At 51.1% G+C, this 14,276-nt stretch overlaps 4 protein-coding genes across 4 annotated transcripts; 1 reads left to right on the top strand and 3 right to left on the bottom strand.

Annotated features, from left to right (window-relative positions):
• Nucleotides 1-220: 220 nt before the first annotated feature.
• On the bottom strand, nucleotides 221-1,426 carry PHATRDRAFT_47543 (predicted protein; the record flags this gene model as incomplete). The annotated part of the gene is made up of 1 exon (XM_002181801.1): nucleotides 221-1,426. The coding sequence occupies exon 1, from the start codon at nucleotides 1,247-1,249 to the stop codon at nucleotides 221-223; it is 1,029 nt and encodes a 342-aa protein (XP_002181837.1). The 5' UTR covers nucleotides 1,250-1,426.
• Nucleotides 1,427-2,220: 794 nt separating this feature from the next.
• Nucleotides 2,221-4,499, top strand: PHATRDRAFT_47542 (predicted protein; the record flags this gene model as incomplete). The annotated part of the gene is made up of 3 exons (XM_002181956.1): nucleotides 2,221-2,835; nucleotides 2,932-3,039; nucleotides 3,138-4,499. Exons 1-3 carry the CDS (start codon nucleotides 2,353-2,355, stop codon nucleotides 4,497-4,499), a joined length of 1,953 nt encoding a protein of 650 aa, XP_002181992.1. The 5' UTR covers nucleotides 2,221-2,352.
• Nucleotides 4,500-4,782: 283 nt separating this feature from the next.
• On the bottom strand, nucleotides 4,783-5,769 carry PHATRDRAFT_47541 (predicted protein; the record flags this gene model as incomplete). Its single annotated transcript, XM_002181800.1, has 1 exon — nucleotides 4,783-5,769. One exon carries the CDS (start codon nucleotides 5,767-5,769, stop codon nucleotides 4,804-4,806), a length of 966 nt encoding a protein of 321 aa, XP_002181836.1. The 3' UTR covers nucleotides 4,783-4,803.
• Nucleotides 5,770-9,607: 3,838 nt separating this feature from the next.
• Nucleotides 9,608-10,126, bottom strand: PHATRDRAFT_52248 (alpha mannosidase; the record flags this gene model as incomplete). Its single annotated transcript, XM_002181799.1, has 1 exon — nucleotides 9,608-10,126. A coding segment is annotated over one exon (519 nt), but the record flags the coding sequence as incomplete, so codon positions are not given.
• Nucleotides 10,127-14,276: the final 4,150 nt, after the last annotated feature.

Here is a 14,276-nt window from a genome sequence, read left to right as displayed (position 1 = left end):
TGCTACGAAGGGGGGAAAGCATTAGTGGTAGATCGAGTCAAGAAAGGAAGAATGCATCTGGAGTTGGGGTTGCACCATGGTTGTAGAAAAGATGCCTTCAACTTCTCGCCACAACAGGAAGAGGAAGGTGCACAAACAAAACGAATCTGGCAAGCGTCGCAAGGAGCAACAAGTACAGCTGTTACTTTCACATTAGTACATATTGTGGTCACGAATGCTGTCACGTCCCCCTCGTACGGGATCCATTTTCAACGTTCCACGTTGTTTCGTCGACCGCGTAGTCTATTTCCTGGTCGATTTCTGGTACGGTCCAGACGGTTAAATCGTAAACGTCACCAAAGTCGTCGCGGGTGAGAGGCAAAAATTCGAGGCCGGGTGGCAAACCGTTAGGTGGGACGGCTACCAGGGCCGGGGATGTTGTGGGTGATGGTGCGGTTGGTGGAGACTGTCGTGCTTGACGTTGGGTGTAGGCGGTGCGTTGTTGACAGTGTCGGGTTGCGGCCAGAATGTGTTCGAGACTGGGAGTATGCGGACGGGATAAGAGACGAGCCGTGTCGGGGTCATCCTGGAATTGCTGGACGGTGGTCATGGCGACGGGACAAAGCTGGTGACACCAGTGGGAAGTTCCCGGTTGGAGAGGAAGGGTTGCGAGTGTGCGGTAAACGGCGTCCCGATCGGTACGCACCGAGACGACCGTAGCGGCGGCCAAGAGACTGAGGGCCAAATCGACGGTCCACCACAAGGCGCGAGACATTTTTGATTCCTGGGAAAGGTTGAAAGGATCTCGGGTAGACGTTGACGATTGGAAGGGACTCGTGGTGGAGGTGTTGTTTTGGCTATTGTTGGACGATCGAGTGCGGTAGTAGTGTTTTTGTAGAAAGCGTGCCAATGTATGGGGACCGGTACGTAAGACGACGAGCGTGAGCAATCCCGCAGCGGCTCCGTGTCCCCAGGCAATCGGTAGGGACGTCAACAAACGCTTTTCCTGTGGCGACCAGGACCAGAAAAACGGCAACGTGGAGGGCGATGCCGGAGTCGTCGGCGTCGACGGATGAAAAGATTCCCGAGTCTCCGAGGAGCGTCGAAGGGTGCGGACGCGATCGAGCAAGGCCTCGCCAAAGGATTCCACGAGGTTGTGCTCCTGTCGAACACGTAAAGCGTTGATGCCACGCGGATGGGTCGACGTATGGTGAGGAGTGGGGTTGTCTTTATCGTCGTCGTTGTCGTGATGATTGTTCGTAAATGTCATGATGGATTCACAGTCAATAGATTTCTTTTCCAGAACTTTCGACTGCTGCAATTTCCCGCACAGTCTTTTAAATTTCTACTGCAAGAATGTGGAAGAGTTTAAGGTACCCAGAATCAGCAGCAGCAGCAACAAAATCCAATTGCATCTCTCTCGATAGGGTAGCAATGGTAACATCATTCTCATCGTTGACAGTGAGCTGGTACGAATATTCGATTGATGTAACATTTACTGTTGATGTAATGTAGGAGTAAGGGAATACTGGTTAGATTGTCTTTCGCTCAATATTCTTTGTAGCTTAATATTAAAATTGTATCCGGAACATGTCACCTTACTAATTCCATGTTGTCGCCGACAGAATCGCCATTGATTTGCGTTGCGGTTTACAGACAGTGAAACTAGTGAACATTTACATTCACGAGAAAAATACCCAGTGTTTTATTTGCAGTTCTTGGATTGATTGTTGACTGTGAGTGACACCATCAATACACCTCCTTAGCATTCACAGGATGATCCCACCAGGCTGGGAGATTCGTCATCCACTAGGGATCAAGAGGATGTAGGTGTACGTTCTTACCTTGCGAAAGTTCCTTGCTTGCTTGGTGGATGCGTATTTGCAATCCGTAGATTGCTTGGCGGTCTCCGTCCGGGACGTACGGGAACGTGGAGCATCCTCACGGTGAGCGTGGACGGAAGGAAGGCCAAACGTCCCGTCCCGGTTGCGGTACTGGTCCACGTTTTCATGGTAGCTCTGTCATAGCTAGCCACGATGGGACCCCTGGACGTACGTGGTGGAACCATTCCACGCTCTTTCGGGGACCTCTCATCGTGGCGACTCCCTATCGTCTCCAGAACTAGTCCGCCGTGCGCACACGCGGTTTCGAAAGGTTGGTGTAATGCTGGTCCCGGTCGAACCCCTTTTTCACCACTACCGATGCCCCTCGAACGAAATGCCTACACCCCAGACTTTCGGAGCATCCGTATAGTTCGTGACAGGGTCTCCGCGGAGTCTTGATTGATTGGAGTTGCAGTCGCGGCAACACCAAGGATCACTCCCAACCAACGGAATCGACACACGGACCGTGCTGTCAACTGATTACTTGGACATGGAAGATTCCAGACAAAAGGCCAGTAATGGAGACCAAACGACTAGACGACACAAAAACAGCAAAGAAAAAAGACCGAACCACTGCCTTTTCCAAACCGCAAACGAGTCGCTGGAAACTATGCCGTCGGAAACCTTACGCTACCTACTCGCACTATGGATTGTCTCACTGTCCGTGATGTCCATAGGATTCATTCTTTCCGGTCCACGCGCTTCTCCACTACCACGAGGGTATTTCCTGGTCGACAACACGAGTGACTCTCTAGTAGCGGCGGCGGCAGCAGCAGCAGTGTACTTGCCTCGTCCAGTTGGCTGGTGGGGTTTTCCCAGCACTTCCATTTCCCAGCAACCAAGGTTCCTACGCGGCTCCGACGCGACGTCACGCCGGGAGTCCGATACGTTGGCGCACGAATTTTGGATGTATACCAACACAAATACCGAGCATATCTTGACGCATACGTCCGGAAACTCCCGGCATCCAACCGTACGTACAACACCATCGTTTGGAAATATGCGCATGTCTTGGTTCCATATTCTAGTAGCCAGCGGCTGACTTCTTCTTCTCTCTTCCGTCTCGTAGTCCCAAGTCACGGCTGTACCGCAATCGGAACGGGACCACAACGACCCGCAGACTGTTTGGTTGAAAGCTGACGAGGTGTCTGAAAAAACTCTCTTCGTATGCCGTGAGGTAGGTCGGCGATTACCGCGACGCCTGGGTATCCCTACGAATACATGCAGAAAGGTTGTCTCACGTGTCATTCATTCTCTTGCCGTTCCAATCAATAGATACGTGACGAAACGAATCGTTTCACGGTCGCCACTCCACGACGGCTCGCTATTCAAGACGACCGCGGCGCCTCAAGCAATACCGCCGAGTCGGAGGAGTCCTTGCGTCCCGTTGGGAAAAACCCAACGTTAATTCCAGAGCCAAGCACCGATAATGACGCCACACCTCCGACAGAATCCACGACTCCTTCGCAGGCAAACACATCGCGAGATAGTCGATTTTGGAACCTTGTCGTGGTCGCGATGTTTCTGGCGTTGGCGGCAATCATTGTGATCTCGGCCGTCGTCCTTCGATTTTGCAATAGGAAACAGGGCAAGACGTCCAAGGGACGCCGGGAGACCCACGCCGCAGCCACAGAGGCAGATCTTTCAAAAATTGCTCGCATTCAGGCCACTGCACTGCCACCTCCAGTGAATGTTATCTCTTCCCGAAATTCACAAATTCTCGACGACGACGATTGGTCTTTGTCGCGAATATCCACGATGACAGCCAGTCTTGTAGACCTCGACGGTACGTTGGAAGAGCGCTTGGCAGAATACCTTCAGCAACAGCGGATCGCTGAAGGTGAAGCAGAAATTACGGCGACAATCATCGAAGATTTAGATGGGCATGGCGTATCTCGCGCCAATACCAGCGACTCCGTTTCAACTCGAGGGCATGTCTCGAGCGCGCTATCGTATCGCAGTACATCGCCGGACTGGAGTGACGTAGACGAAATTGATTCAAAAAGCGTAGAGAGTGGCGACATCGAAAGTGGTACACCTCATTTGCGTGGGGAAGTGTTTATGGATACCCACGCGACACCCAAGATGAGCAATTTAACTACCCTCAACTCGTCGACGGATAGCGATATCTATACTTTGGAAGAGCGCGATGACGACGATGGAGACGAGAACGACTCACTGGAGTGGCGTGAATTGGTTGACGATAAGCAAAAGATATTAGAAAAGGTGGTGGCGAGTATTCCTAGTGAGGATCGGTTCATCCGGCCTGTGTCACGTGGACCCCTCGAACCTGAGGACAATCATTTTGTACGGGACGTTTATTTCGTCCCGATAGTAACGACTGGTACGAGTCTCGGACTGGACGTTTTGGACGCGTCCTGTGAAGTGACGCATCCTATTGTATCCAGTATCCACGAGCAGAGCCCCCTGACGGACCGCGTCTTTGAGGGAGACATCCTGCTGGCCGTTAACGAATCCGAAACCGCAGGATGGACGAATACAAAGCTATCGACTTGGATGGCACATCACTCAAAGACCTCTGCAGCCATTAAGTTGACGATTATGAGCTCGCACACTGCTGGCGTGAATGTCTCAGCTGCTTCTGCCGCCTCTCTGCGGTTCGAGTTGTCATCTTAGGTAAGCATATGTTGTGTAAAAAATCCTTTATTTTGATTGAGTTATATTGCTCTAGTTTTAACACATACTTTTAGATGTTGTGATAATATAACCTAGCAAGGCCGTTGACTGCCGGCCGATAGGGATGAGAACCAGAATCTTTTCCTAGTTGACGAGGTAGACAGAGGGACGCGAGTTCCAGCTAGTTGCGCGGAGATCATGCTGCGCATGTCGGCTTACTCACTTTTGGTCCACCAGCCCGATCGGTAAACGTTGATTGACGGGCACTAGAAGTCACTACAATGATGAGCGTAAATGTTTATATTCATCGAGATTTAAAGTGAGTGTCATTCATCGACTTTTGGTCCTTCCATCCGTACACGTCGACTTGCCACAGTGAGACGCCCCAGCCGTGATCCGAGCTCCGTATCCATAGGCGAACAACTCGGCAGGTCGGTGCGGACGAGACCATCGTCGCCAGGGTGACGTTGTGCAGAATATGGAGCGGCATCGCTTGTTTTACGCCTGGACTTTGACCCCATTTGTCTATTGTATATGAATCTTTCGTACTATCGAACACTGTTTCCCATTCCACAAATGAAGCCGAGTTGTTTTTCTCGTACTCCCGAGAAAAACTCGAGAGAGAATGGTTGCCACATTGAATCGTATAATCATTAGAAACTGCCGTTTCCCAATCCAGCACGAGGCTAGCCACACGAACGAAAGGCTCCTTAGCGATATCGTTGTGAGATATGGTAGGATTACGAAAATTACCAAACACGTACTGTACCCAGTGCGCCCCATGAATGGCCGTCCCGTGCATGTCAGACGCCGCCTGCCACCGATCCTTCAACCAGTCCTCCCCCGGAACTGTTTGCTGCAGAACCGATGCCGGACCAAGATTTCCACGTACATCCGTTGTCACGATGGCGAAATCGGCATCCCGCGAAAGCAGCTGCTGGGGTAGCGGTAGTGGGGACGGTGGCGGTGGCAGAGGAACACCAGAAATCGAAATGTCGTTGTGCTCGATGGATATTGATGCCATACTGCCCCTGATTTGTTTGGAATCTGTCGATTTCACATCAGAGCGTTTTCCTCGCGTTATTCTGACTACAGCGGTCGTTGACAGCATCACAAAGACAAAGGTGATGACAGCGACGCCGAATTCGAGCCTAGTTAACCCATTCTTCCGGCTTGACCTTTCCAATGACTGCTTTCGTTCCCGATCATCTTTGTCGCCCAAAGCGCCAGCCGAGTTTACAAACGTGGTTTCTCGACGCCTCTTGAGCATTACGACGATGAAAACGACGCAGGGAGTTGCGATCGATGCCTAAAAAGCTCCTGTTCCATTGTCGAGTTTTCGTTTCCTTTATTGACTGTGAGAAACCGCATCGTAGGGAAAATCAATGCCGGTATTCACGTCAACGGCATTCGTCTTCGTGACGTCATAAAACTACGTTTAACCTGTGAAATAAAAATCCCTCACTACCTCTTCCATTAGTTTGAAAGTCAGATACCTCTCTCTTTGTTCTCTAGCTACGAGTAGAATTATGAAATGCCGAGAGAACCTTTTTGTTGCCCTGAGCACGTAAATGAGTATCCATCAAGTTATTATACTAAAGCATTCAGGATATATCTATGTCAATGAGGCATGCGCAATTCCGGGAGTTTCACTCGGAGGAATTGCGACCAGAATATCATCACTCTCACACAAGTGATTTTCTCGGGCATGCACAGATCAGATCCATTTGGGTCTAGTAGAAAGCTAGGCGATCAAGGGAATAACCCTCTGAAATCCATGCAGGTGAAAACAGTCCATCCACAATTTCTTGTTCATAAACCCGAGCAACATAGGCCAAGCACGACGCGCAAGACCTTTACGACTGTAGCACTTTCATGCAGTGCTCGTGGTCTTTCGGATGTCCCCAACCACCATAACCGGGATTGAATTCGGTGTGTAAAGCTGCCGCGGTGTTCCCGGTAAAACGGTATTCCGCAAAATGCGTGGTCAGCTGCTCGCGACGAGGGGCATAGTTGGGAAATAAATCTGAAAAGTCTTTTCCAAAGGATTTGTTCGTGTGCATACCCTCCTTGACACCAATATGTTTTGCTAGGACTTTGCTTGGCATGAGAAGAGTCCGTGGTAGTAACTTTTTACTTTGTAGATGGACAATGGACCAATCCCAATTGTAATCGTCGAACGTACAGTACTCCTTAGCATGTTGTTGGAGCTTTTTGAACATGTCCCGGTTCATCGTCATCGGACCTGACTTGAATGCTTCGACATACCACGTCGCCTTCTTGTAGTAAGGCTCAAAGGCAGTATTCGCCATACTCGGATCCATACCCAAACCGAAGAAGCCGCCCGGAATCTCCTTGTCCATGTCTTCCATAACATTCAACCCAGCAATAACGGCGGAATAAATCGTAGGAGCCACGATGTAATCTTCTTCGAGAAACAAAAATGTATCCACTGCTGGGTCCGTAAAGTCCCGACGAAAGACAGTGTGAAGCATCCAAGTAAAATGATGTTTGCAGCAGGTGATCCACGCACTCCGTGGATTACCATAGCTATCTCCAGCAAAGCCTTCGTTGAGTGTGGGATCATCCCCAGGAAACTCGTTGGGATGCTCGTAGCAAGAATGCGGATGAATGAGTTGGATAATTTTGAACTCGTCTTTCAGCGATTCGACATACTCAACGACTTCCGGCACTCGTCCATCGTGCGAAATGATAAGAGGCACACGAGACTTTGGAAAGTCGGATCGACGGACCGAATCAATCGCCTTTTTCAAATAATCCACGCGCTTATAAACCATCAATACGAACGGGATGTCCGTGTTCTTCATTGTAAAGCGACGATTCTTGATTTCACGGGTTTTGCGCGATGCGTACGATCTCCCCCCATTCATCCAGTCAGCGTCGTTGACCAAGAACTTGCGCTGAAAAGAATCGACCGGTGGATGTCGATGGCGTCGATTTCCTTTGGAAACTCTCGTTTTACCTGGCATTTTTTGCAGTTGTTTGCCGTCTTCATGACCTTGATCTTTAGGAAGAGTTTCACTTGCTTTGCGGAAAAAGCCAAAAAAGTCAGACGTAATGATTCCAGTATTCCAAAAACCCTTCAAAGCTGACTCTTTTGGTTTATCATTCACGAATAGTTGCTGGTCACCAGCGCCCCTCTTTTCTTCTTTTTCTTGCAGCTGCCGTTGCCGCTCTCGCGCGCGTTGTTGACGTTGCCTTTCTCTTCGTGCTTGTCGGGCTTCTGAATCGGATCGGTGCTTCCACGGATCGGCAACAAGGTCGATCGACTTTTTAACATGCTTTCCAAAAAGTACAAGAGGATGTTGAAGCTCATCCCAGGTCCTGCGTACTAGTGGCGTGACGTCAAACTCCTTCTGCACATTGAACGTTTCTCGTTCCACCACAACTCGAAGTCGCGTCCGGGTTGGTCTATTGTCCGATATACCCTGGCCTAGACCTCGGTCATCGTCCTGATCTAATCGACGATCCAACCAAACATCAATGGCGCCATCCTGCAAGCTAGCGGCACCTTGCGCGTGTTCACTCAAAACAGTCAAGCGTGTTTGGTCGTCTTGTATGGCCGACATGGTCGGCATGGGAAAAACTTGCGATTGAATGGGCATATCCGCTCGGAAATAATGGGTATCGAAGTTGAAGCCGTTCAAGTCCGTGTGGAAAATGCCGTTGTTCGCGACATTACCGGAAAAACGCACAAACCATTCGCGATTACCCTCAATCAAGGTAGTTTCGTAAACGAAATCGATCACCGTCGAGCTGATACCAAAATCTGTCGGTATCTCGCGTTCCACCACAGTGCGCTTCCAGGACTCAGTCGACACAACGTATCCACCGTCCTCTATAATCACATCGTGTTTTGTTAGCTCATAAGACCTTAATTGTCCAGGGAAGAACAAGTATGCTCCTCCCTTCTTGACTTTCCATACCTTCCACTCCTCCTTGACGGGTTCTAGCATAAGCCCCGTCTCGGGATGGAAGACAAACTTTGTTTGTGACACTGACGTGGGACCAGGGAGTTCACAGGGTAGTGTGGCAGTTCGTAGCTTTTGGCCGGGCACAACCACGTTACCACAGTGTTGCGATGTCGACAGCGGGTTGTAGACCGCTACAAGGGCTGGCGGCGACGACGCTGCGGAATCTACAGTGTACTCCGATTCACACGCATTTTCGGGCATGGTCCGTGGTTCGGGCGCGACCCAGCACGGTTGGATTGCGCCGGCCGTAGTATCCGCGGTCAACAGGGGTTGCAGTTCAGTCCCGTACTGTTGATGAATCGCACGCAGCATCCAGTCCTCGGTGGTATGAATGGCGTCCATCATTTGGCGGGCGTAATCTTCGTGTACATGAGTTTTGGCGGTCCCAGTGACGCCGTCATGATGCTGAAAGAGGGACAGGGCCCGTCGGGGAGCCTGGAGGTCTTGTTTCGATGCACCCATCTGCGTTGCAGAGTACAAGACGCGTTCCAACCAACGACCCAAGGCCTTGTCGGAAACACGGGAAGTAAAATACCCCGACCAGTAGTCTTGATCAATGTCGGAGTAGGTAAAGAAGGATCCTTGTAGTATGGGTGTGTCAAACGAACCCACCACGGCATCAAAATAGTCCGACAAAGTTCCAAATTGCATTTTAACATTCGGCAGGTTGGCGTTGACGTAATCAAAGATTGCTTGGTAATTGGTGTACTGGGCCTCGGCTTCCTGAGCCGTCAGGTAGCGAAAGTCATCTCCCAGTGGTGCCAGGACTACGTTGGACCGGTAGAGAGCCGCCTTTTTTCGATACTGATCCAACAAGAGCATTGCTCGTTCGGCCACGTTTTTGGAGGTGATGGTTTGCGGCGCCTTGAGCCACGGACACGTAGTGCGTTGGAAGTCAAATTGACAGCAGACCGAGGGATCTGGTCCGCACGTATGCGGTACGTCGTAGGAAAAGAACGGCATGACGTGGGTGAAAATATCGTGAGTGCCCGCCGTGGTGGCGTCCTCCCAGGTTTGCCGCCAATAAAATTCCAAGTGACGGCGTTGCGCGAGTTCCTTCTTGACGGCGTAGTGTACCCGTTGAATGAGCATGGCCTTGAATCCGTATTTTTGCAAAAGGTAGGCCATAGTGGGGGAATAGCCAAAGGGATCAATGGACCATCCGTGTTTGGGGACATGGGCGTCCCCGAACGTTTGTCGAATCCAATCATGCCCTTCCTGCAGTTGAATTTCCATAGCGTATAATTCCGAATTGGCCTCGTCCGGTTGTACCCATCCGCCCGTGACGAATTGCAGCTGCTTATTATCAAGGAGCGTTTGGACCACTTTTCGAGTGTCGTCCTTTTGTTCGCGGTACCACCATTCAAAGTAGGAAATTTCGGCCCAGATGAATTTGCGGCGTTGGTCTCGTTGGAGAGCCTGGACGACGGTGGTAAGGATTTGGCGAGTCTGCGATTGGAAGTAATCGTCAAAGGTCTTGATCCATCCCGGATCACAGTGGGAGTGCGGGACGACGAATACCTGTAGCGGCTGAGCGTTGGTAAAGTCGTCCCGTGCCGTGACGTTCCATCCCTGTTTCCAGACGCCTCCATCGGGATTGTCAAAGCTCAAGGTCCGAACCAATTGGCGCATATCAATCCAGTCTTCGGGTTTGGTACTGATTTTTGTTCCGATGGTAGCACCGGAAGGTCGATGCATGGCGTGATCAGTTGGTACCACGGCTGTGTCGGAAGGTGCAGGCCGTCGCAAGTGTTGTTGCCAAAAGGCACGACGGGGGGATACCACATTGGAGCCCTCCGCCGTAGAGACGCCGGCATTGGCAGTGGTTTCGAGTAAATAAATACTCACAAAAAGCACGAGCGTAAAGAGTGCGAGTAATACGAGAGCGAGGGGAGCAACCCATCCGAGATGGTGACGCAAGGTGGACGCCTTGGCGGCGGAAGCCGAGGCCAGGGGTCGCCGTCGGAGACGTGATTTGCGTGCCACGCGCGCCGGAGGTGAGAGTGTTGGCGGCGACGGGGACGCCCGGGATGGTGCCAAAAGCCAACGGGAGAATCGGCTGACGGAAACGGAGTTGTGGTTACTGTTTAGGTTAGTGGTGGACGTCACTGACGACGTTGTGGTGGAGGGAGATTCGAGCAACGCGGAGGAGGATTGGGTCGGACTCGTACGGGCTGGTACCGCGCCGTTAGTGCCGTTGGCACCGGTGCGACTGCGAATCATTTGGAGTAGTAATTTAGGTTATAAGCCGTTGCTTGCGTAGATCCAAGAGTGAATCTGCTAGAGAACGAGTGGGATGGAAAACAACAACAAGGCTGGACAGTGTCGACCCGTCACTCACTGTACGGTCGTCTTATCTGCCGAAATCCAATCCGATATCGATCCTTCCGTGCGGATTGGATTGAGAGACGGGAACAACCGAGCAAGTGTCACAGGATTGCTGCCTTTAGAGATAACTTGCGAGGGTAGCCTGTAGTTGCAGTTCATCGACAAAGTGTCGCGTATGCTGCGTACTGTGTTTTCTGTTCTTCTCTTGAGTCTTGGTCGTACCAACGGGGGCCCAAAACAATTTCCGGTAGTGACGGTCACCCCTCCGTCTACTGCGCTCTCGAGAGTGCGCTCGATAATTGTAAACCTGTAGTAGGAGTCGAACATTGTAGGATTCTCGCTATATTTATAAAACGCTATTTTTCATAATGTAATCGAAAGTAGAGTCCCCCAGTTCCTTTCTTGGGCGTCTGTGCTGCTTGACTGAGATATTCCTCACGCACCGGTACTCTTAGACAGTCAGTCAATATCCAATTCGAGTTACAAATCCATCAAATCCGTGCCGTATTTCTACCAGCCTCAGCGTACGCGAAACCTATCTCTACTACTAGCTTCAGGACGAACTACTCGTTTTCTCCCTAGAAAAACCCGAGATGCATCGATGGTGTACTATGGAATATCACTTGTTATGTGTTGCGTTACAAATAATAGTGTAACGACGATAGGGAAACAAAGCACGTTGTTCACTGTCTCATCCGGAGTGCCTACAAACGCACGTTCTCCTACTCATATTTTCCTACCGATACGGAAATAACCGTACTTACGCCTCGGGATCGGAACAGAAAAATGCGTCGGCGTTCACGGTAGTGCAACCGGTAATGGTGGCACCGGAACGAGCCAGCGTGGTACCACTGGCACAGAACATCGTGTCCGCATCGCACGTCACCACCGCACTGCCCATGTCCGTCGGATCGCCCGCTACAATGTCGTTGGCAGCGTTGGCCACGTTTCCACCGAATCTAGAGTTCGTGATCGTCACGGTGGGATTCGCGTCGGATCCAACGTTGAACGCCGCAATTGCTCCACCCGCTCTCTGCAACAGCAAACAAATTAAAAACGATACGGAGAATCCAGAGTGAGACAATACTTTACTTCCATGTATGGTACAACGATGAAACGACGCCGAACGTACCAAGCTTCCGTTTCCTAGAAAGAGACAATTTGTAACGATCACACTGCCATTGGCGCTGACCGCGATTGCTCCTCCATTTCCACCTGGAGCATCACCGGCAGGATCTTCGTCCGATAGCTTGCACGGATGAAAAGAGATTATTAGGTGAGAAAAGAAAATTGTATTTTAAGAAGACTTGATAGGAACTGAATCATCCACGGGAAATCAATTCTTACCGCAAAGTTGAAGCCAAAATTACAGTCTGTAAAGCTTGTAGTACCTCCAACGAGACCAAAAGCAGCTCCATTCGGGGAAGGTCCAGCCTTTGAGAAGGCAGTAGTTGTTTACCAGAGTGTAAAGAGGTGAGAAAGAACTTTTTCATAAGGGCTCATACTAGGTACAACAAGAATTCTTACCGCTGTCGTCAGGGCTTGTTCGAATATGATACCGGTGAAGCTGACATCGTGACCATTGCCAGAAGCGGTAGTTACTTCGGTCCGAAATAACTGGATCTCCAATGCTGATAAGATTAGGCATGTGTTGCCACCACAGCTGAGATCAAAATCGGCGTTTTGCGGAATGATAACGGTGCTCGAAAGCGACACGGTGATGTTGGCGCACAAGACGCCATCAATATTATTATCAATGTGGTCTCTTAGCTGCACCTCTGTGCTTATACACACTCTGCTAGGAGCCGCGCTTGGTGCAGTAACGGGAGCAACCACTGGTGCAGTGACAGGAGCAACCACTGGTGCGGTGACAGGGGCAACCACTGGTGCGGTGACAGGGGCAACCACTGGTGCGGTGACAGGGGCAACCACTGGTGCGGTGACAGGAGCAACCACTGGTGCGGTGACAGGAGCAACCACTGGTGCGGTGACAGGAGCAACCACTGGTGCAGTGACAGGGGCAACCACTGGTGCGGTGACAGGGGCAACCATTGGTGCGGTGACTGGAGCCAAAGTCGATCCGGCGATTGGTGGCGGCACAGGGGTAGCACTTGGTGGCGGGACTGGAGCCAAAGTCGATCCAGCGATTGGTGGCGCCACTGGAGCAATGACGGGAGCAATTACTGGCGTGGCGACCGGAGCAATTACTGGTGCGGTGACTGGAGCCGAAGTTGATCCGGCAATTGGTGGAGGCACTGGAGCAGCACTCGGTGACGAGACTGGAGCCAAAGTCGATCCTGCGATTGGTGGCGACACAGGAGCAACAACTGGCGCGGTGACTGGAGCCAAAGTCGATCCATCACTTGGTGGCGGCACTGGAGTAGCCGTGACAACTGGAGCAGGAGGGGCGGTTTCTGTGGCAGTAATTTGCAGAACCGGGGATTCGGGGTTGACCTCTTGCAATTCTTGATCAAGTTGGCCTCCTGCAACGTCCTGCACTAGTTCAGTTCTGAATACTTCTGCGGAATTGACGTCCGCTGTGTCACCGGTTACTTCCAACACAATACCATGAGTTACAAGGAGGCAAGTAGCGCCGGCGGGATTGCCTGGTGGGCATTCTTCGAAAACAAAAAATGACTGTTACAGTTAGTACCAGCACGGTTCATGCCTACTCATACCAGTTTCTCACTGTCCATATTCGACGCGTGATCTCTACACGTACCAACTACAACAGCAGATTCAATAATGGTTGGCAACACTACTCGGGCATCTAGACGACGGCGACCACCACGGCGGATGAGTTGAATCATCAGATTTCGTCCGACAGCATTAACAGCTTCCGCGACAGTATTCAATGCCAAGCTGTTCATGGCTTCGATCAGGTCAGCTACTACTGTGTCGAAGTCCGTTCCACTCGTAAGGGCAATGACGTATGAAATGGTGACGGTTTCTTCCCTTGAGCCGCGGGTAGGAGCAGCGCTAGGTGTATGCGTGACTGCCGACTTCGCTGTAGGAGTCGGCGCCGGTAGGGATCCGGCCGATTTGGAGGATGCGGATCCTTTCCCACTAGACGATTTGGATGATTTAGTGGGAGTTGATTTGGCGGACTTTGACCCTTTTCCGCTGCTCGACTTGGAAGATCCCTTCCCTTCCAGTGTGGTCAAGATGTCCGCTTGCAACCGGCGACTAGGTCTTTCGGGCTGCTTGACTACGGACAAGTGCTGGGGGCCATCGGAGTGGATGACGGAATTTCCGTTAGTTGCTACATTGTCTTTGACGATGGACTTGGCGTCCCACGCGCACACAAGTTGCAAAAGCAACGAGAAAACGATCACTCTCATGGTCGAACAAGTTTTGGACTGAGAGATAGAGAATATAAAACCTTGGCAACTAGGACCTCCGCTGCTTTTTTCACGTGCTCGTGGTCGGAGTGGAAATGGGGAAGACACTGATA

The sequence above is a fragment of the Phaeodactylum tricornutum genome, chromosome 14, assembly GCF_000150955.2.
Source record: "Phaeodactylum tricornutum CCAP 1055/1 chromosome 14, whole genome shotgun sequence".
Taxonomy (NCBI): domain Eukaryota; phylum Bacillariophyta; class Bacillariophyceae; order Surirellales; family Neidiaceae; genus Phaeodactylum; species Phaeodactylum tricornutum.
The sequence above is the reverse complement of the archived record's forward strand: the minus strand, read 5'-3'. Positions and strand labels throughout refer to the sequence as shown.